At 58.4% G+C, this 23,266-nt stretch overlaps 1 protein-coding gene across 2 annotated transcripts; it reads left to right on the forward strand.

Annotated features, from left to right (window-relative positions):
• The first annotated feature begins 830 nt into the window (after window positions 1-830).
• OSBPL7 (oxysterol binding protein like 7) lies at window positions 831-17,194 on the forward strand. 2 transcript variants are annotated; one of them, XM_030296202.1, is made up of 23 exons: window positions 834-960; window positions 2,543-2,697; window positions 2,817-2,942; window positions 3,127-3,180; window positions 3,815-3,928; window positions 4,286-4,396; window positions 4,517-4,634; window positions 5,289-5,392; window positions 5,763-5,855; window positions 5,941-6,073; window positions 6,156-6,250; window positions 6,440-6,535; window positions 7,658-7,795; window positions 8,346-8,439; window positions 9,102-9,349; window positions 10,024-10,161; window positions 13,363-13,426; window positions 13,554-13,632; window positions 15,059-15,203; window positions 15,307-15,451; window positions 15,540-15,666; window positions 15,878-16,000; window positions 16,152-17,194. In XM_030296202.1, the coding sequence occupies exons 2-23, from the start codon at window positions 2,623-2,625 to the stop codon at window positions 16,258-16,260; spliced, it is 2,529 nt and encodes an 842-aa protein (XP_030152062.1). In that variant the 5' UTR covers window positions 834-960; window positions 2,543-2,622; the 3' UTR covers window positions 16,261-17,194. The 2 variants fall into 2 exon arrangements, 1 of the variants encoding a protein (XP_030152062.1); XR_003964756.1 differs by lacking the exon at window positions 16,152-17,194 and having other exon boundaries at window positions 831-960; window positions 15,282-15,451; window positions 15,878-15,969.
• Window positions 17,195-23,266: the final 6,072 nt, after the last annotated feature.

The raw sequence follows: 23,266 nt of genomic DNA on the forward strand, positions 1-23,266 counted from the left end.
CCACTTCTTTCCAGAAAGCAGGTTCACTGTCCTTAAAGGTGTCCGTCCTTTTCACATTCATTTTAACGTGGTTCAGACCTTTCTTAAGGGCTAAGTTTTAATTAGAATTGAGTACTGTGCTAAACACAGTACTCCAGCAGAAGAGCAGAGGTGCTCAGAAAGGGAGGCCGGGGGGACCTGAGTGGCTCCAGCTAGCCCTTTCCAACAGCCAGCTGGTTACTGCTGCAGACACTCTCCTGATCCAGAGACCATGCCAGCTGGGGGTTCTGTGTTAGGCACGGGTACCGCCAGCCCCAGTGGGTCCTGACCTGGTGGGGCATCACCCACCATGACAGAGCCTCTGTGGGGGTTGCCCACACAGGGCTGCCTGGCCCTCTCTAGCCGCAGCTGGCCTGCTGACCGTGCTCTTGGCACTGTCTATTGTGGTCCCCCGGGGGCATCCATCCCTTCCTGTCAACCTGATACATTTGCTGGCTCCAAATTTTGCAATCTATTTTCAGATGTAAAACGAGAGGCGGGGGGCGTTAATAAGGAAATGGCCTTGGGGACTAACTAGGGTCAAGGCCATGCTAGTAGGAGTAAACCCTTTACCACCACTGGCTTGAGGCCAGCAGCTCCCCAGTCCTCCGCGGTCTATCTGGAGCTGCGCCCAGTGGGGACTCTGCCCCCACTCCCAAGCTACCTCAGTGCTGGGGAGTCCGCTCAGCCCTGAGTCCTCCCGGGAGCAGGGGGGCAGAGCTGAGCGGCCGCCCGGAGCTTGGCGGGAGGAGGGGCCGGGAAGGGGGAGGTGGGGAGATCCGGCTGGAGGGGAGGCTCCGACGTCTCCTTCCTTCCTGGTTCCTGCAGCAGCTGCTGCCACTGCTAGGCTCCGTGAGGAGGGAGCGGGCGACTCGGAGACGGTGACTCAGAGGCGGAGAGGCGCGCGCGGGCCAAGGAGCACTGGCGTCCATGGACCCTGGGGTAAGGGGCCCGCGCTGGCTTTGGCTGACATTCCCCAGGCAGGCTTCCTCCCACCTGAAGCTGGCGGGTCTGCCCCTCTGGAGACAGGGGTGGGAATGGAAGTGGAAATGGGGCACCCACCGGGCTCCCCTCGACCCTGCACCCTCTACTGACAGAGCCCCCCCACCCTCCACCCGCCAGCAGTGAGGGGCCAGGATTCTAGGGGGCCAGGGAAAGGACACAGAGATACCCAAACACCAGAAGAGTTTGGGAACTTTCAATGGCCGAATGCAGGAGTTTTACCCCCCCCCCCCCCGGGTCAGCCTCTCGCACTCTGGGCCCCTCCGTCCCTACCTCCTGGCCACCACTACCCCACCGCATCCCTGTCCCTTCCCGGCCTTCGCTACTCAGGTGCTTGCTGGCTCCACTGGAAGATCTGAGCTGTTTCCCCAGCCTCAGGCCAGCCTCGCCCCTCCAGTCCCCTCCCTGTCTCACACACACAGAACCTCATGCATTATTGATCTCCTCGAGGAGCCAGGATGGCCAGGGCTGGTGCCAAGGGCGCCTGTGGGCACTGCTGTGGGACCTGTGTGGACCTTGGCATGTGCTTGGCCGCCTCTTCTCCCGCCCACAGTGCCTCAATGGGCACTGAAGCAGGGTCCCCTGCTTTCTCCGGGTGGGTGTTACTTCTCAGGAACCCCAAGGACCGGGATGGTAGAATGGAGGCTTTGAGGGGCACCGAGGGTCTCAGGTGGGCATCCTACGGTGGAGGCACAGAGAACAGTGGGGGCTGGCTCAGGCCTCAGTTTCCCGATGCCGAAGACAGAGGATCTGGAGACTGATTAGCGGGGAGGTGGGATGACAGAGAAGTCTCCAACCCACGACGGCAGGTGGAGGAGTGTCCAGGGGTCCTGGAGGAAGAGAAGCCAGATTGAGATCTTGCTTGTCCAGTCTCGGAATTCCTCTGCCCTGTTTTAGAGTCTCTTTTTTTCACTCCCATGCCTCCTCTCTGCTCCCCTCCGCACCACACCCCCCGCCCTAGGGAATCTTCCAGAGAAAGCACCAAGTGTTTCCTAGAGCCTGAGAATGTGGGCCCAAGGTGGGGCTGGGCGGACTTTTTTTTTTTATAAAAATTTTTTTTTTTCAACGTTTACTTATTTTTGGGACAGAGAGAGACAGAGCATGAACGGGGGAGGGGCAGAGAGAGAGGGAGACACAGAATCGGAAACAGGCTCCAGGCTCCGAGCCATCAGCCCAGAGCCCGACGCGGGGCTCGAACTCCCGGACCGCGAGATCGTGACCTGGCTGAAGTCGGACGCTTAACCGACTGCGCCACCCAGGCGCCCCTGGGCGGACTTTTGTGGTTGTCTCTTGGCGCTGGCCTGCGGACTGCGTTCTAGTCCACCTCTCCGGGAGCAGTGGCCACAGCTGGAGGGTGTAGACAGGGAAACCCGCCCAGGGTGGGGAAGGGACAGATTCAGAGAGGCATGGCAGGTGAGCAGAAGATGTTGGTGAGCCCTTATCTCAGAGGGTGCGGGAAGGGTTGGAGGCGGGGAAGGCGATAGCAGGGTCTGTGCTAATGGGGTCTCTCTCTTGCTTCAAGGGTCCCCTCAGGACAGGGTGACATCCTTCTCCTTCCACCCTGCTCTACCTTCTCAGCAGGGAGTGGCTGCTCCCATCTCCATGGACTTCCAGGAGAGGGTCCCTAACTCCTTGGCCGAGAGCATTCAGTCTGCAAAGCCCAGCAGTGCCCTGCAGGTCTGAGATGGGGAAGAAGGCAGTGGGTGGATAGAGCTTGGCCCCAAAGTGGGGGGGGGGGGTGGGCAGATTTGGTCACCTCACCAGCTGCTTTCCTACTTCTCTGTCCTGGACTGCAGGCCTCTGAGCTGTGGGAGGTAGAGGAGGAGCCTCGGGGCAGGCTGGGAGCAGAGGGTATCATGCCCGAGAGGCAGGAAGGCCACCTGCTCAAGAAAAGGAAGTGGCCTCTGAAGGGCTGGCACAAGGTAGGGTGGGCTGGGCAAAGGGAGGGGCCAGATGCAGAGGCGAGTGGGGGATGGGGGGGGGAAGGGTGTAGGCAGTACTGGGTGTGTGTGTGGAGGAGAAGAAAAGTCCATGTGTGTGGTTGCTCTCTCCCCATACCCTTTTCTGTCGGCCTCCTGGGTTCTCGTTCCTTCTGGGCAAACACAGAGATACTTTGTGCTCGAGGATGGAGTCCTTCGCTATGCAACGACGCGGCAAGAGGTGAGTCAGGGCCTCTGCTGGGGGTTGTGGGCTGAGTGTGGGCCCAGAATGGTCTGCACGAACAGGGGACTTTATCATCTTTTTTTTTTTTTTTAATGTTTGTTTTATTTTTGAGGCAGAAAGTGACAGAGCATGAGCAGGGGAGGGGCAGGGAAAGAGAGGGAGACACAGAATCCGAAGGAGGCTCCAGGCTCTGAGCTGTCAGCACAGAGCCCGATGCGGGGCTCGAACTCACAAACCGCAAGATCATGACTTGTGCTGAAGTCGGACGCTTAACCGACTGAGCCACCCAGGCGCCCCAGGGAGCTTTATCATCTTTACCCTTGTTTCATTCTGGTGCTGGGGACAGGACCTAGAGGCCGGCATCCTCAGGATCTCTTTCTGAGAGGGTGTTTCCCTTCTCAGCCTTCGCGTTGCTGAGATTAGTTTTCCTTGCTCTCTGACTCCCTTGTTCAGAGTATGACTTGACGTAGTGGGGTGCTCTGTGCACCAGAGGACAACTGACGAGTCCCTGCTGATGCTGTGAACCTGCTGCCTGGCCCTGGAGCCTAGGGTCACCTCAGGGAGATGATGGCTCTGGGGTCCCGGGGGCCTAAAAACAGTCCCATTTTTCCCTGCCCACCATCCACCCTAGATCACCAAGGGGAAGCTTCATGGCTCCATTGACGTCCGACTGTCTGTTATGTCCATCAACAAAAAGGCCCAGCGCATTGACCTTGACACTGAAGACAACATCTACCACCTCAAGGTGACATCCCTGGGAGCCAAGTAGTGGCTTGGGCCCCAGCCCAGCAGAGACACTAGGGCACGCAGGAGAGAGGGGCGGGTTGAGGGTCTGTCCCTGAGGTTGACAGCAAGGGAGTTCCCATCGTATACCACAGCCAATGGCAAGACGTCCCTCTTGGTTGTTACATGAACAGGTGCAGAGCTAAGGGCTCGGTCACCCCGGGGAAGCTGTGCTCTGTCTCCCTGCAAGGAGCCTTTGCACAAGCCGGGGACGACAGGGAGACACTCTCCTTGCCTGGGAAGCAGAGCCCCAACTTCTTGTCCCTGTGAAGCAATCCTTCCTTTCATGCTTCCCTCTCCCTCTCCGTCACTTCTGCAGATCAAATCCCAAGACCTGTTCCAGAGCTGGGTGGCCCAGCTTCGTGCCCACCGCCTATCCCAGCGCCTAGACATGCCCCGAGGCTCGCTGCCCAGCACCACTCACCGGAAGGTAAGGGAGGTCCTGGGGAGGGGGGGGTCAGTAACATGGGGACTCAGGGGTGGGAGCTTCAGGGAACTGCGAGATCCACGGAGGGGGTGCTGCCTTGCCTCACTCTTGACTCACCCATAGGCTCCTGGTGCCCAGCTTCCAGCAGCAGGCAGTGCTTCGGCTCTCCCTGGGGTCGGACCTCGGGAGAAGGTGTCTTCCTGGCTGAGGGACAGTGATGGGCTAGACCGCTGCTCTCATGGTGAGGGGCCCCTGGCACTGTGCCTCTGTGGGCAGGGCGGGTGCCGTTGGGTCTTGGAGGTGTCGGCTGTCACGAGGAGGTGGAACCGTTACCTCCAGCCCTGCCTCCGGGAATCTGGGGCCTCCAAGCCAACAGGATCTCCTCGGGCCTGCCCTGGGGAGCACCAGCCTCACCGAGAATGGCGGGGGCTTGTGTCTCAGGCACATAGACAGGACTCGGGGCCGGGGCTCACGAACAAGAAGACACAGAAAGCCAATCGGGGGGGGGGGGGTGTCCCGTGGAGTAGTGCCAGAGAAGGGGTGTGCTCTAGAACCCATTCCTGGAGTAGGCAGCTGAGATGTTGGCCTGGGAGAGGGAGATGGGGAGGTGCCACCAAGTGGGGACAGAGAGTCAGGGCCACCCCCACCCCGCACCCTGTGCGGAGGCGGCAAAGTTAAGGTATGTTATGGGGACCGAGGATGCCAGCCCTCTTGGGAAACCAGTGGCGGGAACTGGGAACTGCTTTGGCGTCCTGAGCCGAGGAGGGGGACGCAGTGTCAGGGTTTCTGTGGCCGCCCGGGTGAGATGTTAGGAGGAGGAAGGGAAGCCGAGGGACAGACTCTGGGGCGCCCAGGCAGTGTTGGGAGAGGATATCCTCATTCATTCTTCCCGCAGAGCTCTCTGAGTGTCAGGGGAAGCTCCAGGAACTACACAGACTCCTCCAGAGCCTGGAGTCCCTGCACCGGATCCCCTCGGCCCCTGTTATCCCCACGCACCAGGTGAGGGCCAGGGGAGGAGACAGGGCCCTGCCCAGGGGACTCCTGCTTGCCGCCCTCACCCTCACCACTTCCCCGGGACAGGCCCCCAGGCCCCCTCACGTGCTGCGGTTTCCTGGAGAGCCGCACATCTGCCTAGCTGACCCACCTCCCGTGTCCAGACGGCCTCAGGGTTGTCTCTCTGCCCCTTTGGAGTGACCCCTGCCTGCTGTACCCACGCCTCTACTAGGGTGTCATCTTCTTCCTCTGGGACGTCAGATGTCTCTGTGCCCTCCTCCGTGGCCATCTTCCCCTCTCCTGGCTTTCATGGTTGCTGCCCTTTGCCCCACCCTGAGTGAAACTCACCCCTCACCTCCCGCCTTCGACTTGCCAGGCCTCAGTGACAACTGAGAGACCCAAGAAGGGGAAACGGACCAGCCGCATGTGGTGCACACAGAGTTTCGCCAAGGACGACACCATCGGACGGGTGAGGTGGGGTGTGGACCCCAAGTCACCGGGGTGGGATGTCCTGGAGGAGGCTGTCATCTTCGACCCCTCTCCCTCACCCCCAGGTTGGTCGTCTCCACGGCTCTGTTCCCAACCTGTCTCGCTACCTGGAGTCCCGGGACCCCTCAGGCCCCCGTGGGCTGCCACCTCCAGACTATGCCCACCTGCAGCGTACTTTCTGGGCCCTGGCCCAGAAGGGTGAGTGCATGCTGGAGGGCGGTGGGGGGCAGGCGGGGAGAGGGAGAGGGAGAGGAGTCTGATGCCTGCCCTTGCCCCGCAGTGCACAATTCCCTCAGCAGTGTCCTGGCTGCCCTCACCGCTGAATGGGACCGACTGCGGGACCTGCACCAGGGTTCAGAGCTGTCGCGGATGGGGGTGAGGCTCAAGGACAGGGGAGCGTGTGGGAGGAGAGGGCTTGAAGCTGAGGACCGCGGGCCTGGGGAGGAGAGCGGAGCTGGGTCTGGGGAGAGTGGTTGGCGGAGGCAATCTGCGCAGAGGGCAGTATCGCGGGGCGGGGAGGGCTTTGTCCTCCTGGCTCCCTGTCCCCTCACTGTCTCCTCGCAGGTCTCTGAGGCCTCAGCTGGCCCGAGGCGCCTCCACTCGCTCTCCGTCTCCTCGGACACCACTGCAGACTCCTTCAGCTCCCTCAACCCTGAGGAGGTAGGAGCCGGGCTGGGTTGTGGGAACCATTTCTCCTGCACCTTCTTTCTTAGCAGAAGTGAAGGCATGGTTGGTCTTCAGACCCAAAACAGGGCCCAGAAATCCTAGCTCCAACCCAATTCATGTAACATTGGCAGCAGCCTCACCTTGGTCATTCCTGCCCTGCCAGTGTGCAGATTGCTTATACTTTTTTTTTTTTTTAAGTAGTGGAGCCCAACTCAGGGCTTGAACTCAGGGCCCTGAGATCAAGACTTGAGCTGAGATCAAGAGTTGGAGGCGTAACCGACTGAGTTACCCAGGCACCCCAGAGTGCTTTTACTATTTTTTTTTTAAGAGTTATTTATTTTTTAATTTGAGAGAGAGAGAGCGCACAAGTTGGGGACAGGGGGACAGGGGGAGAGAGAGAGAGAGAGAGAGAGAGAGAGAGAGAGAGAGAGAGAGAGAGAGAAAATCTTAAGCAGGCTCCACACTCAGCACAGAGCCCGATGTAGGGCTCAATCCCATGACCCTGGGATAATGACCTGTGCCGAAATCAAGAGTCAGACACTCAAGTGACTGAGCCACCCAGGTGCCCCATGCTTTTGCTTAATTCAGTCCTATGCGGCCATGATCCTTACCCTCAAGTTCATGGTGGAGGAAACTAAGACTCAGAGAATCTGACCAATGGGCCCAGGATCCCCTAGTTGAGGATTGGCTGAGCTGGGACTTCCGTGTTCTGAGCACAGACTCTGGGGCCGGGCTCTGTGGGTTTGAATTTGGCCCCAGTGCTTGGTGGCTTTGTGACCCTGAGCCTCAGTGTCCTGGTCTGCAAAGTAGGGGGTCATAACAGTACCTACCGCTTAGGGTAAGTGTCAGGATTGACTGCATTAATGCACACGGAAGGCTTGGAACCCATCTCAGAGTGAGTGCCTAGGCCATGTGAGCGGCTCTTATGGAACCCACGTTCCCCTGTCCCAGGCCCCAGTTCAGCCACCACACCTTCGTATCCCACCACACTCTCTCCCTTCTGCGTCTTCTGCTTGGTGGGCTCCACACTCAGGCAGTAAAAGTCCCCAGCATGCTTCCCTCTCAAGGGAACTGTCAGGGCCGGGGAGCCCTGCCTGACACCTGTCCTTCCCACAGCAAGAAGCCCTGTACATGAAGGGGAGGGGGCTGACCCCCCAGCTGTCCCAGAGCAGTGTCCTGTCCCTTGCTGATTCCCACACAGAGTTCTTTGATGCCTGTGAGGTTCTCCTCTCTGCCAGCTCTTCTGAGAATGAGGTGAGGTGGGGGACAACCCTGGGAAAATTGGGATGGGGTCCAGAGAGACTAGAATTTGTAGATTTCCCAAATCCTTTCTAACACCTCAGCTGCTCTCTCGGGTAACACGTCCAGACCTGTTGGGTTTGTGTGGCCCTGCTCAGAAATCTGCTGGGGACCCTTCCTCTAGTTTGATGTGCTTTATCCCCGTGGGGTCTTCCCGAGACTGCTGCCGCAGCCCCACCCCAGCCCTCTTCCTGTGAGCGGGTCAGCCCCAGCACTTCCCTTGGCCCTGAACCCTGGATCTCAGCCATGCCCTGCTACCTTTCCTTGGTGTTCGCCAAGTCCCTGTGCTCCCTCCCTGCAGGGAGAGGGCCAGGCATCCCCTCCCAAAGTGGCAAGGCACACTCCATGATGTCAGTCTTAGGGCTCCGATCCTCCCCTCCCCCAAATACGTGTCTTCCCCCTTCCCATCAAAGGACTAGCTGGGCAGAGTCTTGCCAGGCCCTGGGCACTGCCCAGCTGCCCGGGGAGGCCCAGTCTGCCCAGCCTGTCATCTGTCCTGGCCCAGGGCTCAGAGGAGGAGGAGTCGTGCACCAGTGAAATCACCACCAGCCTGTCTGAGGAGGTGCTGGATCTCAGGGGAGCTGAGCGCTACCAGAAAGGTACTAGCTGGGTGTGCAGGCATGGAGGGGTTTGGAGGGAGGTACAAATCGTGTTTGTCCACAGCCCAGACCCCTTGGGAGGCAGTCTATTGTGGTGACTGGTGGGCTAACAGCTTAGGGTGACCCCAGGAGATAAGGAAGGCTAAGCTGTGAGCTACAGAATGTTCCAGGAGCGGATCCCGAGGTGGGTCGGGCTCAGGCCTGGGGGCTGGCCATCAGTGCGGTCTTCTGAGAAGACTGGCATGGGGCCTGATACAGAGGCAGATGGTCCCATCTTGCCACTCTTTAGCAGTGTGGCTTTGGACATGTCATTTTACTTCTTGGAGCCTGTTCCCTCATCTGTAAAATGGGCTGAATAATCTGTATCCCAACATTGGTTTCTGTGTTTATGGAGGGGAACTGAAGGCCAGGGTGGGGGCTCAGGAGGGGCTTCTGGGGTTCAGGGTTTCCAGCAGCGGGAGGTGCCCTCTCTGAGTGGTTCTAGGCCCTGCTACCCACCTAAATCCCCCCGGGGGCTCGACTGCAGAGTCCAGAGGGGTGCTTGGGAATGAGTGTATCTAGGAGCACCTCAGGACTGGGGGCGGTGCTGGGGTTGGCCTGTGTGCCCCCCCAAGTCTGGATACCCTGCGGGAGGAAGAGTGACGTGGCCGGGTGGGGCCCAGGGGCGTGTGTTCCAGGGAGAGCTGCGGGGCCACCCCGTCGCCGCTGCCTGCCAGCGGCCAGCGGGCCAGGGGCTGATGTGAGCTTGTGGAACATACTTCGGAACAACATCGGCAAGGACCTGTCCAAGGTGTCCATGCCTGTGCAGCTCAACGAGCCGCTCAACACTCTGCAGCGGCTCTGCGAGGAGCTGGAGTACAGCAGCCTCCTGGACCAGGCCAGCCGCGTGGCGGACCCCTGCGAGCGCATGGTACCCCCGGCACTCCTGGCGGGGCTCTTCCCCGCCACTGAAGCTCTACCTCCGCGGGTCCTTGCTTGTAGTGGGGCGGCACCCCCCCCTTCTCTGCAACCCCCCGGGGGCATGTCCCCCGCATCCCCCAACAGCATCTCCCCGCCCCCGCAGTGGCATCTCCCTGCCCCCCCCAGCAGCGGCATCTCCCCCCTGTATTGGCATCTCTCCCCCCCAGCGGCATCTCCCCCCCCACCAACAGCATTCTCCCCCACCCCCAGCGGCATCTCCCCCCACCCTCCCGCGGCATCTCCCCTACCCAGCGGCATCTCCTTGCCCCCAGCGGCATCTCCTGGCCTCCCTCCCCAGCGGCATCCCCCCCGCCCGAGTGGCATCCCCCCCAACCCCAGCTGCATCTCCCCGCCCCCAGTGGCATCTCCACCGCCCCCAGCGGCATCTCTCCGCCCCAGCAGCATCTCCTCCCCACCCCCCCACCCCACCCCAGCGGCATCTCCCACCCCCCGCCAGTGGCATCTCTCCCGCCCCCAGCGGCATCTCCCCCCCCCCCCCAGTGGCATCTCCACCCACCCCCAGCGGCATCTGTCTGCCCCAGCGGCATCTCCCCATCACCCCACCCCAGCGGCCTCTCCCCGCCCCCCTCCCCCAGCGGCATCTCCTCGCCCTTCCACCCGCAGGTGTACATCGCGGCCTTTGCAGTCTCTGCCTACTCGTCCACGTACCACCGAGCAGGCTGTAAGCCCTTCAACCCCGTCCTGGGGGAGACCTACGAGTGTGAGCGGCCTGACCGAGGCTTCCGCTTCATCAGTGAGCAGGTGTGGGCCCCGGAAGAAGAGGGGCCCTCACGGGTGGCTGGGGCTTCAGAGGGGCCAGGGCGCGGGAGAGAGAACTCAGGGCGTCTGGCTCCGGGCGGAGCCCTGTGCCACATGGCGGGGGTGCAGAGGGCTCTCTGCTCCAGGGAGCTCCCTGCCGAGCGTGGGGGGTGGACTTGAAATGGGGAGTTACTGGACCATGTTCTAGAGCTGGGACCCTGGAGGCTCTGAGGCTGCCCTTCAGCCAGGAAGGCATGCTGTAGGGGCTGATCTCCACCTAGGTCTCGAGGGAGGATTGACATGCACCAAGAATCCAGGGGGTGGGGAGAATGGGAGGCTCCAGACAGGGTATGAGAGACACAGCTGGGTGGCAAGACAGCCCCAAGCCCTGAGGAGCCCTGCAGGCCAAATGGTTGCCTTCAATGGGGAGTCATCGAGGGTTTTAGGCAGTAGAGTGACAATGCTCCAAATTGCACTTTATAAAGATTGCTCAGACCGTGGTGTGCGGATGGGTCAGAGAAGGCCATTAAGAGGCCATTTCAGTCATCCCTGTTAAGAGCTGACAAAGACCTGCACTTAGGCTGTGGCATCTGGATTGCGAGGACATTGGATTCAGGAACTGTGTCATGTTGCCCTTGACAGGACACAGTTGTCAACAGAATGCTGTTACATGTAAGAGATAGGGGAGGTGGTCGATGATAGGGAAAAGCTGGAGATGGCCTTGAATTTCTGGTTCGGGGGCTCCAGCAGGTGTATGGAAGTGCCAGTTAGCAAGATGGGAAGTGTGTGAGGAAGGTAACTGCATTGGCGAGACTCCTTGTCTACGTGGGCTTGACTTCCACGGGGAGATGTCCGGGAGGCCCTGGGCTGTGTGGGTACGGCGCTCCTCTGGGAACAGGTGGGGGCTGACAGACCCGGGAGTCACCAGCTTAGAGGACGGATGATGTCACGGGCTGCTCACGGGAGAGGGTCTGAGGAGGGTGGGCAGGGAAGGCGGAGGAGCTCCGAGGCCAAGTGCGGGTGGATGGTCCACAGGACTTTGATGGGGTTGGTTGGTTTACTGAGTGAGGGAGGTTTCTGAGAAGGGCTGTGGGCCGAGGCCGGGTTACAGTGGGTGGCTAGGAAAAAGAAGTATCGTAGGGAAAAATGAGACTTTAAAAAAATTAAAATTAGGGGCGCCTGGGTGGCTCGGTCGGTTAAGCACACAACTTCAGCTCAGGTCATGATCTCATGGCCTGTGAGTTCAAACCCTGCATTGGGCTCTGTGTCAACATCTCAGAGCCTGGAGCCTGCTTCAGATTCTCTCTCTCTCTCTCTCTCTCTCTCTCTCTCTCTCTCAGGAAGAAATAAAAAACATTAAAAAAAATTAAAATGAAATGGGGCACCTGGCTGGCTCAGTCAGTGGAATGCACCACTCTTGAGCTCGGGGTCATGAGTTCGAGCCCTGCGTTGGGTGTAGAGCTTCCTTAAAAAAAAAAAAAATTTAAAATAGAGAAAAAATGCAGCTTATTTTCAAAACAGTTGACCGGGAGAGAAAGAGGAGAGAAAGAGGGGTTCAGCCAGAGGTGGGGATAGAGCTGAGGCAGGTGTTTTGTTTGTTTAGATTTTAAGTGTTTTTGAAAACATAGTGAAAAGTTCGTCCAGTACAGGAGTGTGTACAATAGGAAATGAGCCCCAGCTCCTTCTGAGGAGATTGCTGCTGCTAGTGTTTGTGCGTACGTGAGCAAAAGTGTGTGCATCCAGAAAAGAAAGGTTTACTCTTTTTTTTTTAATGGAAGAAACAGGAAATATTTCTTTAGTTTTTTGTTTTGTTTTGTTTTTTAGAGAGGGAGGGCGCAAGTGAGTGAGAGGCAGAGAGGGAGAGAGAGAAGCAGCGTTCAAGGTCACCAGATGCCGGGCTCAAGCTCACGAACCGTGAGATCACGTCCTGAGCCAGAGTCCAATGCTTAGCTGACTGAGCCACCCACGCGCCCTGATATTTCCTTAAAAAAAAAACCATAAAAAAGTTTATTTATTTATTTTGAGAGAGAGCAAGGACAAGCAGGGGAGAGGCAGAGAGAGAGAATTCCAAGAAGGCGCCCTGTGTCAGCACAGAGCCCAACTCAGGGCTCGATGTCATGAACTGTGAGATCATGACCTGAGCCTAAATCAAGAGTCAGACACTCAACTTGGCTGAGCCACCCAGGCACCCCAGGAAATACTTCTATTTGGAGAGAAAGAGAAAAGTAGAGGGAAAGGCTGCAGGACAGTGGGGTGGAGGAGGGCGGAGCCTGCAGGAAGGGGTGTGAGGCAGCTGCACCAGGAGGAAGGTCCAGGCCTGGCAGTGGATTCAGGGGGCCGGGGTCAGGGTGGGGGCCATAAATTGGTGGGAGGAGTTGTCACCTCTAGTCTCCCTCTGAGGGTGGGCGTGTCAATGTGGTTTGAAGGCGATGGGTTGGGTGTGGGTCCTCAGAGAAGGATTGGGCCCAGGTGTAGACAGAGTGTAGCATTAGAAGTTTCCAGGTATGTGCTCCGTGTGTTCCTCGGCTCCGTGGGGGTGAATGAAGAGCAGGGAACCAGGGGCGGCACAGAGGAGGCCGATACCAGGTGTTGTGACAAGTGGTGGCAGAAGGTTGTGGAGGGTGCTGTGAGAAGGTGGAGGTGACAGCAATGTCAGGCGGGGGGACGGTGGTGGAGCAGGGCGGACAGGGCACAACAGAGCAGAGTGGCTGAAAGTCTTGGGAAGAGTCATGGACCACAGGGAATGAGAGAGGCAAGGCTGCAGGCTTTGGGATACCCAAGTTCAAGTTCCAGATATGGAGCCGTTCCAAGGAGGGCAAGGCCGGGGGTTTTTTTTGGAGGCTGTGACGATGGTGAAGGAGAAAGCAGTGAGGGAAGAGGGCCCCCAGGAGGGCTGGCTTTCAGGCAGGGCACAGGAGGAAGCCTCATCTGTCACTACTAGAGGACTTGGTAGCCTTGAACAAGGGTCCTGGGGCTCCAGAAGGGAGTGAGTGAGGAAGCATGTGCGGCCTCATGGGAACAGAGAGGGCAACAGAATCTGGGTGGTGGCTGAGGATGACAGAGACAAGAGACCTGGAACCAACTGGTCTTCTGGTTTGGAGAGGAACTGGGATTGGGGATAAGGGACTTTGGGGAGCCCTGGGGTGAGGAGCAGACCCCATAATCCTCAGGGGCAGCGTCAAGAGACCTTCTTTGTTCACCAAGGTCTCCCACCACCCCCCCATCTCGGCATGCCATGCGGAGTCTGAGAACTTCATCTTCTGGCAAGGTGAGGAATGGGGGGGGGGTGAGGGGTGGGGAGGCGGACATGAGGGTGAAGGGCAGATGGGGGAGAGGCTGGAACACTCTCTGATCTCTTTTCTGCCCTCCCTCTCCCTCTCCCGACCCAACTCCAGACATGAAGTGGAAGAACAAGTTTTGGGGCAAATCACTGGAGATTGTGCCTGTGGGGACTGTCAATGTCAGCCTGCCCAGGTGGGTGTCCCTAAGGCCCCAGCCTATGGGGCTGCTAAGGTCAGCAGCCAGGCCCAGCCTACGGGCCGTCTTCCAGGCTGGGGTGGTGAGGTGATAGGGGCAGGATCGAAAGGTCTGGCCTGAAGCTGGTTGCGGTGGGGTAGTGTCTATACATTTCACACCTATTTTTACAGCCGTTGTGCATACAGAAACAGGAAAAATCCTAGAACGGTAGAGCTGGAAGGGCTCACTGAGGTCATCTGATGCAGTGGCTTTCACACTCTCTTGACCGTGACTCACAGTAAGAAATCCATTTGAGACTTCAAGCCAACGCACAGACGCACCCACCCTCATACACAGACCCACAGAGACCTAAGTTGACCTCAGGACTGATCGCAAACCACATCGGAAACACTGTCCTCTAGCTCACGTCATTTTCCAAGTGGGGACAGCAGCCAGAGAAGAAGGGGGCTTACCCGGCATGGTCCAGGAGTTAGCGAGAGGCCAGTCCAGGGCCGGGAAGATCCTGGGCTTCAGAGTTAGAAGTTCTGTCTGGCAGCTTTGATAATTATGCACGCAACAAAGAGGCTTAATGCTTCAGAGCCTCCCGTCCGCTCTTCCGTGAAATAAGAGTAATGAGTAGGACCCAGAGGAAGGGGGGATTAAACAGGGTAACGTGTGAATGGGCCTACCCTGGTCCCTGGCACCCACGGGCAGGGACTCTGTGTATTTATCCCCATGACGTAGGCACTCAGGAGCTTTGTCAATGAATGGAGATCTGTTGACTCAATATTTTTTGTGAGGGCTGTTGTGCTCTGTAAATATGTCATCCTTTTTGTTTTGTTCATATATATATATATATTTTAATTTTTTTTAACGTTTATTTATCCTTGAGACAGAGAGAGACAGAGCATGAACGGGGGAGGGGCAGAGAGAGAGGGAGACACAGAATCTGAAACAGGCTCCAGGCTCCGAGCCATCAGCCCAGAGCCCGACATGGGGCTCGAACTCACGGAACGCGAGATTGTGACCTAAGCTGAAGTCGGACGCTCAACCAACCGAGCCACCCAGGCGCCCCTATATATATTTTTTAATATTTATTTTTGAGAAAGAGCGCATGCCTATGCACAAGCAGAGGAGGGGCAGAGAGAGAGAGGGAGAGAGAGAATCCCAAGCAGGCTCTGTGCTGTCAGCGCAGAGCCCAACTCGGGGTTGAAGAGGAGTTCGACCTCATGAGCTGTGAGATCATGACCTGAGCTGAAATCGAGAGTCAGACGTTTAGCCGACTGAGCCACCCAAGTGCCCTATAAATATGTCATCCTTCACGCAGAGGCAGAACCAGGACCGCAGTGTTCCTTCCACAGACCCACATGACGGGCATCCTGGCTCAGGGTGGCACTTGTTCCCGGGGCCAGCCAGCTGCCCTCCCCTGCTCTGTCTCTCTCAGATTTGGGGACCACTTTGAGTGGAATAAGGTGACGTCCTGCATTCACAACATTCTGAGCGGCCAGCGCTGGATCGAGCACTATGGGGAGGTGCTCATCCGGAACACGCAGGACAGCTCCTGTCACTGCAAGATCACCTTCTGCAAGGTGGGCATCCCCACCCTGACCCTGCCTGTCTGCCGCCAGCAGCTCACCCTGGGGGAGGGGAGGGGACACCTCCCTAAGTCCCCTGCCTCCACCCCCACCCCAGGCCAAGTACTGGAGCTCCAACGTCCACGAGGTGCAGGGGGCCGTGTTCAGCCGGAGCGGCCGTGTCCTCCACCGACTCTCCGGGAAGTGGCACGAGGGGCTATACCGGGGATCCCTGCCCGGCGGTCAGTGCATCTGGAAACCCAGTAAGTGGCCTGGTCAGGGAGGGCCGGGCAGGGGTGAGGGTGCCTATGGCACAGTCCACCTGCCCCAGCCCCTTGCCTTCCCCCCCAGACTCCATGCCCCCAGACCACGAGCGAAACTTCGGCTTCACTCAGTTTGCCTTGGAGCTGAATGAGCTGACGGCAGAGCTGAAACGGTCACTGCCTTCCACGGACACGCGGCTCCGGCCAGACCAGAGGTCAGTGTCAGGTGGGCCCCACCCTGGAGCCTCTGGGCTCCTCCCTCTTCCACATGAGCTTCCGCATCCTGCTCGGCCTGTTCTTCCCTCTTGGCGTTGCCCCAGGGAGATGGGTCCCATCTGGGGGCAGAGCTGGGCAGGGGACAGAGGTCTTGGGTTTGGCGGGGGGGGGGGGGGGGGCAGTTCCCTTGACTGCCATGTGGATGCTTAGGTACTTGGAGGAGGGGAACATACAGGCCGCTGAAGCCCAGAAGAGAAGGATCGAGCAGCTTCAGCGGGACAGGCGCAGAGTGATGGAGGAGAACAACATCGTCCACCAGGCTCGCTTCTTCAGGTACCTCTGCCCTCTCCCTAGGCCTCTGCCATCCAGGCTCCTTGCCACCTCCCATACAGCCCCTCCTCACTCTGAGTGGGGCCGGCTATGGGAGGCAGCATCCAGGGACCCTGGCCTTAGTTCGGGATGTTCACCCCTCTCCTTCCCCCAGGCGGCAGACAGACAGCAGTGGGAAGGAGTGGTGGGTGACCAACAACACGTACTGGAGGCTGCGGGCCGAGCCGGGATACGGGAACCTGGATGGGGCCGTGCTCTGGTAGCCCTGGCCCTCGGGGGGCAGGAGGCTCAGGTTCCTCCCTCCTGCCTCTACCTCCCACGGACACACGGGTGAGGCCAGGCTTCCCCACTCACCGCCCTGGAGACCAAGGGGGCAGCCCTGGCTTTGTCCCCTCTGCCGGCCAGAGGGGCTGCATCCCGGCCCACCGCCCACCCCCTGTTTGGGGTGGGAAGCAGGATTCGTGCTTCCCCAGTCTTGTTTTCCCAGACAACCAGCATGTAAGACCCTTCTTGTTCTGTCATTCCCCTTCTGTCCCCTTTGGGGTACTTGGGGGAGACTCCAGGCTCTCCAGGATCTGTTCCCCATTTAGTGCCTTCCTAGGACACAGGGGACCCCTTGATGCTCCCCAGGCTTCCTATGCCCAGGGCTCTGGCCCCGGCTGTGTGGTTGGAGTGAACGAAGGAGAAGAGATGGCCTTTTCTCCCACCCCCTGTCCATCCCATCCCTCTCCAGCATCTTCTCCCCCGTGCCCTGGCTCAGCGGGGCTCCCTTTGCTCGGTCCTTGGCAATCTCTCCCATCCTCCTGGATCCCCGTCTCCCAAACTGCAAAATGCCTGCAGCTTCTGGCTCCTTCGGACCTGGTCCTCAAGCGGAAGGAAACTTCAGTCACAGCTCGGCAGGTCCCCGCTGTGTGGACAAGACCTGTCCAAGAGGCGGGGAGCGAACTGAGCCGGCAGGGTGCCTGGCCTCAGACCCCCTGGGAGTGAGTGAGCACGCGTGAGAGTGTGAGTTTGTGTAGGAGTGTGTGCATGTGTGCGTGTGCCTGTGTACTGCTTGCAGGCGAGCAGGGTTCCCAATGTAGCCCGATGGCCCCTGCTGGGGGTCCGCCACTGTTGCTCATTTTCGCACAGTCTGCCTCTGATTAAGGTGAATCGCAGTGACATTCCAAGCTCCAATAAAGACAACCCCGAACTTGGGCCTGAGACCATTCATTTAAAAACACGTGTGGTCAAGCTCAGTGAAGCCTCACAGCTCCCCACTCCCCTGGGCTGAAAATCCCCTGTCCTCTCTCCCTTAATCCCCACATCCTGTCCATTCTCTCTCGGAGGCCTGAGCTCTGGTCCCCTTCTCTGGATTGCTCCTGGCTTAGGCTGGGCCCTGAGCGACCCTTGCCTGGACTGTCACCTCACCGCCCCTCTCCCCTGCCCAGGCACCTCCGTTCTGATGCTGGCTTTCAGGGTGATATTTTTAAAAAGAGATGGGGTTTCCTCATGCCTGTTTCAAATATATCTGTTGCTCCTGGGGACCTAGAGGAAAAACCCACACTCTTCAACCAGGCTGGAAACTGTGGTTTGTGTCCCCCCTCTGGCGTAGAGTGCTGACCCCCACACCCAGCATCGGTGGTCAGGTCTCCTCCCACCCCAGATCAGTGAGTGTCCACGGAGAGATTGGAGCAGAGGTGGGGGCGGGAGAGTTGGAAGGGGCCAGGGAACAAGGCCAGCTACACGTCTCCTGCTCCCCTACCCAGCCAAAGCTAAGTTTACATCCGAGCTCTGTTACCAAAGCTGTGTGGTCTTGGTCAAGTGCCTTCTCTTTCTGTTTGGAGACTTTGTTCCTTCATTTGATTTCTCTTTTTTTTTTTTTTTTAAAGGGTGATTTATTTAAAAAAATTTTTTTAATGTTTATTTTTGACAGAGAGAGAGAGACAGAGCATGAGCGGGGGAGGGGGAGAGAGAGAGGGAGACGCAGAATCCGAAGCAGGCTCCAGGCTCCGAGCTGTCAGCACAGAGCCCGATGTGGGGCTCGAACCCACAGACCACGAGATCATGACCTGAGCCAAAGTTGGAAGCTCAACCGACTGAGCCACCCAGGCGCCCCTCCTTCATTTGATTTCTTATATGTCCAAGGAGAATGTATGGGAAGGGGCCCAGGCTCCTGATCTCATTAGCTGCCTCAGCCCCTCACCCTGTCTTGTGGCAACAACAGGCCCCCAAGCCCTGCTCTGGTTTAGATGGCTGTGCCAAGAGCACATCACACTTTCTCCAGGGGGTGTGTGTGTGTGTCGAGAACAGAGGGGACTCCGGAGCCACGGCCGCCCCTCCAATCCTAGTCCTTTTCCTCTCCCCAGCCCCCTCCGCATTTGCACAGTTTATATCCGGAGGGCGTGAAGTTAAAATGAATACACTCATCCTGACACTACGCACCAGAAAGAACCTCAACCCACTCCAAAAAAAGCCAAAGCTTGCCCACTTTCAGGGATTGTTTTTTAATACAAGGTGCACTGCCCTCCTCCCCAACCCTCTCCACTCAGAGCAACGCAGCACCTGACTGACCGGCTTGTGTTCCACTTCCACAGATTTTTAAGAACTAGAGTTTCAGATGGACCAAATTCTGAAGTTATTTTTCAAACGGAGATAGGGGACTAGCCACTTCTCTGCCCACGGGAACCAGACCCGCTGTGGCCTGACCAGCATCCTCCCCAAGCCCGGGGTACCAACTCACTGCGGGGGGGGGGGGGGCAGGGAATGGTCAGATTGGTGAGGCTTCTCCAGCTGGAGGACTGTCGTTTTCTTAGAAACCCTCCCCATCTGGCCAAGGTTTGGTGGGTCATCACGGACAGGGCTCTCAGGGCAGACTGAGGGGAGTCTGGAGCTCCGGCCCTGGGCTGTGCTCTGTGGACTGTATGTGCGGGGCCCAAAGCAGCTGTGGGCACAGAAGATGGCGGCCACCTTTCAGCTACCGAGAAGATGCGTGTGGGGGGTCCTCAAGTCCAGTCTGAGGAAGCAATGGTGAGCCCCATTCTCAAGCCTATCCCAGTCTAGTCTGGTGACACACAGGAGCACTACTCACCACTGGGCTTGGGGCAGCACCCCCCTCCCCAGACCTGGACCCCCAGCCTTGGATGGAAGAAATGGCAGGGCTGGGACAGAGGGGAGGAGTATGGGCTTAGAGGCCCCACATCTTAACTAAGCTTGGGAGAGGTGTGAGGTAGAAGGCACCCAGTTTGTAAAGCCAGAGACCTACATCCCTGGATGAGTGAAGGTCAGAGCTTGAAGAGCAGGGAAATGCTTGGGCCCAACAATGGCGGCAGAGGCAGGGGGAGCCAGGCAGGAAGCGTCAGTCCTCACCTCACACACTTTGGGCCCTCCACCCCCAACCTTTCCACTCAGAGAAATGGTCTTTTTTTTTTCTTAAGTTTATTTTTGAGACAGAGAGAGACAGAGCATGAACGGGGGAGGGTCAGAGAGAGAGGGAGACACAGAATCGGAAGCAGACTCCAGGCTCCGAGCCATCAGCCCAGAGCCCGACGCGGGGCTCGAACTCACGGACCGCAAGATCGTGACCTGAGCTGAAGTCAGACACCCAACTGACTGAGCCACCCAGGCGCCCCAGAAATGGTCTTTTTAAAACTTATCAGTTGAATAACTGATGGGGATGCTTGGGTTGTCAGGGGCAAAAAGGCCAAGAATAACTTCTAACCCCCCAATGCCCTGAATCTTCTGAATAAATGGGTGGTTTAGGGTGCCTGTGCGTACGTGTTGATAATAAACCAGAGAAGGGAAAGACTGCTGAGCCGGCCAAGGAGCTAGGTGTCAAAGATAAACAGACATTAAAGGGGCGAAGACAGATTTTATTCAGGAACCACTGACAGTGGGGCAAGTTTCATTCGGTCTGTGCAGAGGAGACTGGGCATTTCAATGGAGAATGAGGGAGGAGGGAGGGGGCGAGCAAGGGCTCCAGTAGTCAAAGAAGTGAAAAATTACAAAGGATTGGCCAGTGTAAATGCAATGAGGCATCAGGGGTGCCTGCTAGCTTGCAGTGATCAAAGTGGGATCCTGTCCTCCCACAGAGCCTGGGAGACAGGCCCCAGCCTTCCTGATGATCACATTTCAAAGGAATGGCTTCCAGGTCCTTGAGAAAGACACTCCTGAATGTAGGAGATACGTGTATCCCTCAAAGGGACAGAGGAAGGAGTCATCATTATAAGCCCTTTCAGGTAAATGCTCTAAGAAAAGTAAGTCAGGAGCCCATCATCAGGTGTTTGCGAGGAACAAACACTAAATTCTCCAGGCAGCACTGAGCTCTCTCAGACAGGCATCTTAAAGAGGTCTCCTGGGGACATTCTAGGGACACGGCCCTGTGCTTCTGGAAGCCGTGCTGGAGTTTGGTGAGGGGATTGGATTGATTTGTTATGTGCTGGGTTCTGCCATTCTCAGGGGCACTTCACGTTCCCTCCTTGAGATCAGGGTGAGGGCCTGATCCCCCTGAAGCTGGAGTGCCTGTTTAGGGCGCGGAAGGAGGCCAACAGGCCAGCACTTGCCTCCCTGCTGAGGTGGATGGGGTGGGGGCTTTCCCCCACCCGCTCTGCAGCAGACAAAAGGCACTCAGTGGGGGCAGTGGTGGGTGCCCACAGCCCTTGACCCACGCCATGGTATAAAATCCTCAGTTTGCAGAAAGGACCCCCTCCATATACATCAGGGTACTGGAAGCATCTTTAGCAACCTCGGGTAAATCCAAACCGTTGTCACTTTGCCCCATGATGCCCGGACCCCGGGGATGCTGGATCTTGCTGGTTCCTAATATGACAGGCCTCTCAAAATGATGGGTGGGCTGGGCTATGGGAAGGGTGTGAATAGAAGAAGAAATTGGATTAGGCAGGAGAGAGAATGGGGATGAGAGTTGGCTTCAGAGTCTGGGCATCTAGGACCAAGGCGGTGAAATTCTTCCAGCACCCTCAAGAGGGCGCCTGCGTCTCTTGAAAGGATCAATTCAGGCACATCCTGAGCCCACCTGGCAGATGCCTGCACCCACTGTCGGCTCAGATTCAAAGGCCCCCAAGAATCTGGCAGTGTCTGGGTCCCAGCTAGGCAGTGATAAACAACAGTGGAGACACTATCAGCCCACGTTCCTGCGGATTGTCAGTGTGCTCAACCACTGCCCACCTACACTTTTCAGACGACACACTGGGTCAGGAAATTCCTTCTCTGGGAGACCCAGGTGTCCCCAACCACTCTTAGAGACTGCCCAGGAGGGCCGGGGGAGGGTGGTCAGGCTCCATTTGCCTCCTCTCTTGCCAGGTAACAGCCGGTCAAGGACAACGGGTCCAGGATCACACTCCCACACCCACACCCACACCCACACCCACACACACACACACACAAAGCCTTCACAAGAGAACTTTTCCCTGGGTTTCTGCTAACAACCCTCCTGCTTGTGCAGCCCCCAGAGCTATCACACACTGGGACAGGAACCATGATGGTGCCTCAAGGGGCTAGGATCCGTGGGTACCCAGAATTCCTGACCAACTGGCTTCCAGGTCACAGCGCAGGTATCTTTCCCAGGTACACCCTGCCGGAGATTGTGCCGGCCACTGCCTTTACCCCCTCCCAATGCATGACAGACACGGGGGTCAGCCATTGGCCGGGGGCCAGGTCTCCCTGCACTGGCCAGGAGCTCAGAGGAGTGTGAGAATTCTAAATTCCAACCAGGCTTTTCAGGTCCTAATGAAGTTATATGTTGCGAAGGCTGGAAGACAGAACCTATTTTAAGCTATTAGCTTGGTTTGTAATCTTTAAGTATTTAACATATGGTGTATGGGCTCGTGTTTGTACTCCTATCCTGGGCCCTCCAAATGTTAGGGGCAGGGAGGGAGGAGAAGATTCTTTGCAGTGTGCTTCTGAAGGGTATGGAGGCAGGGGAAGCGGTCCACCTGTGGCCTCCCGGGAGGGATGACATTGGGAACGAGAAGGAAGTAGGCCACAACCAGTTTGGCAAAGAGGTCTTGGCTGATGTGGGAAGCCATCTCACCGAGGGGCCCAGGAGGTGGGAAGGGCAGGTCCTATTTGCCCTCTCTCCCTCCTCTGTCATTTAGCAAGGCACTCCAGGCCAGGGTAGCCTCTCCCCTCCTCCCTGGACCACCAGAGGCCGCCATACTTCCGTTCTGCTACTTGCCAGGCAGGGTGGTCTGGGAAGAGCACTGGACTAAGAGCCAGGAGATCTGGCTGAGGCCCGGAACTCAGCTCTCCCAGCTCTGCCGTTTCTTCCCGGCCTGTTTCCCCTCCGCGGACTGGGCATAATCCAGTGGGCATAATCCACTGCGCAGTGGAACGACCAACAAAGGTGGCTTTAGAGGATGTGGGCTGGCGTCACCACGGCTCTGCTGCCCCCACCGGTCCCCCCTTGCAGGCAGGTCCTCCTGGAGAGAGGGAAGCAGAATTGAGGGCGCGAGTGTGCAGACACCAGTGGGCGCCCTAAGTCTCCCAATACTTTTTGCCAAGAAAGGAGTACAAAGTATCTCCCCAAATGGTGAGGGGGTTCACACACCGGTCCAGGGGGGGAGGGGCAGCACCCTTCATCTCTGTGGTCCCCTCACCATCAGTCCCTGAGACAGAGCCCAGCATCCTTCTGTGAGCTGACTCATCCCCTCCCTAGTTAAGGAGCGTCGGGGCGCGGGAGCTCCGGCCCCACCCGCCTCACAAGCACCGGGAAACCTGGCAAAAGGGGCCAGAAGGTCCTCGAGGCCAGGAAGTCCGGGCTGACAAAGTTGAAGATCGGGGGAAGGGGCGGAAAGGGGCCCGCGCCCCCAGGCATCGCCTTCAGCGCGCGCTCCCGCACCGACCCCGGCGGGGGGGGCAGGGGGAGGCCGGGCTGGCGGGTGGCCGGGGAGCGAGCTGACTACCGACTTCGCGGGAGCCCGAGGAGCGGAGCCGCGCCGCCCAGCCCGGCGATCGGCTGCAGCGGGCCCGGTGGCCGCGGGGCGGAGCCCGAGGACCGGAGACGCGCGTGCGCGGGGCCTCGGCCGAGGGGTGGGAGCGAGCGCGCTGCGTCCTCTGTCGTCTCCGCCCGGAGCTGCGCTGGCGCCCCGCTTCCCCCTGACCTGCACTGCCGGGCTCGGGACGCGTCCTCAGACCCGGTGGCCCGCCGCGGGGAGCCCGCCTGGGACGCGGGACGGGAGGGCGCGGGGAGCCCGGGCTCCGGGGCGGGACCGAGGGGGCCGGAGTCATCTGCGCACACCAAGGCGGGTCCCCTCCCCAGCACGGGCACCCGGA

Source organism: Lynx canadensis, chromosome E1 (assembly GCF_007474595.2).
Source record: "Lynx canadensis isolate LIC74 chromosome E1, mLynCan4.pri.v2, whole genome shotgun sequence".
Classification (NCBI taxonomy): Eukaryota; Metazoa; Chordata; class Mammalia; order Carnivora; family Felidae; genus Lynx; species Lynx canadensis.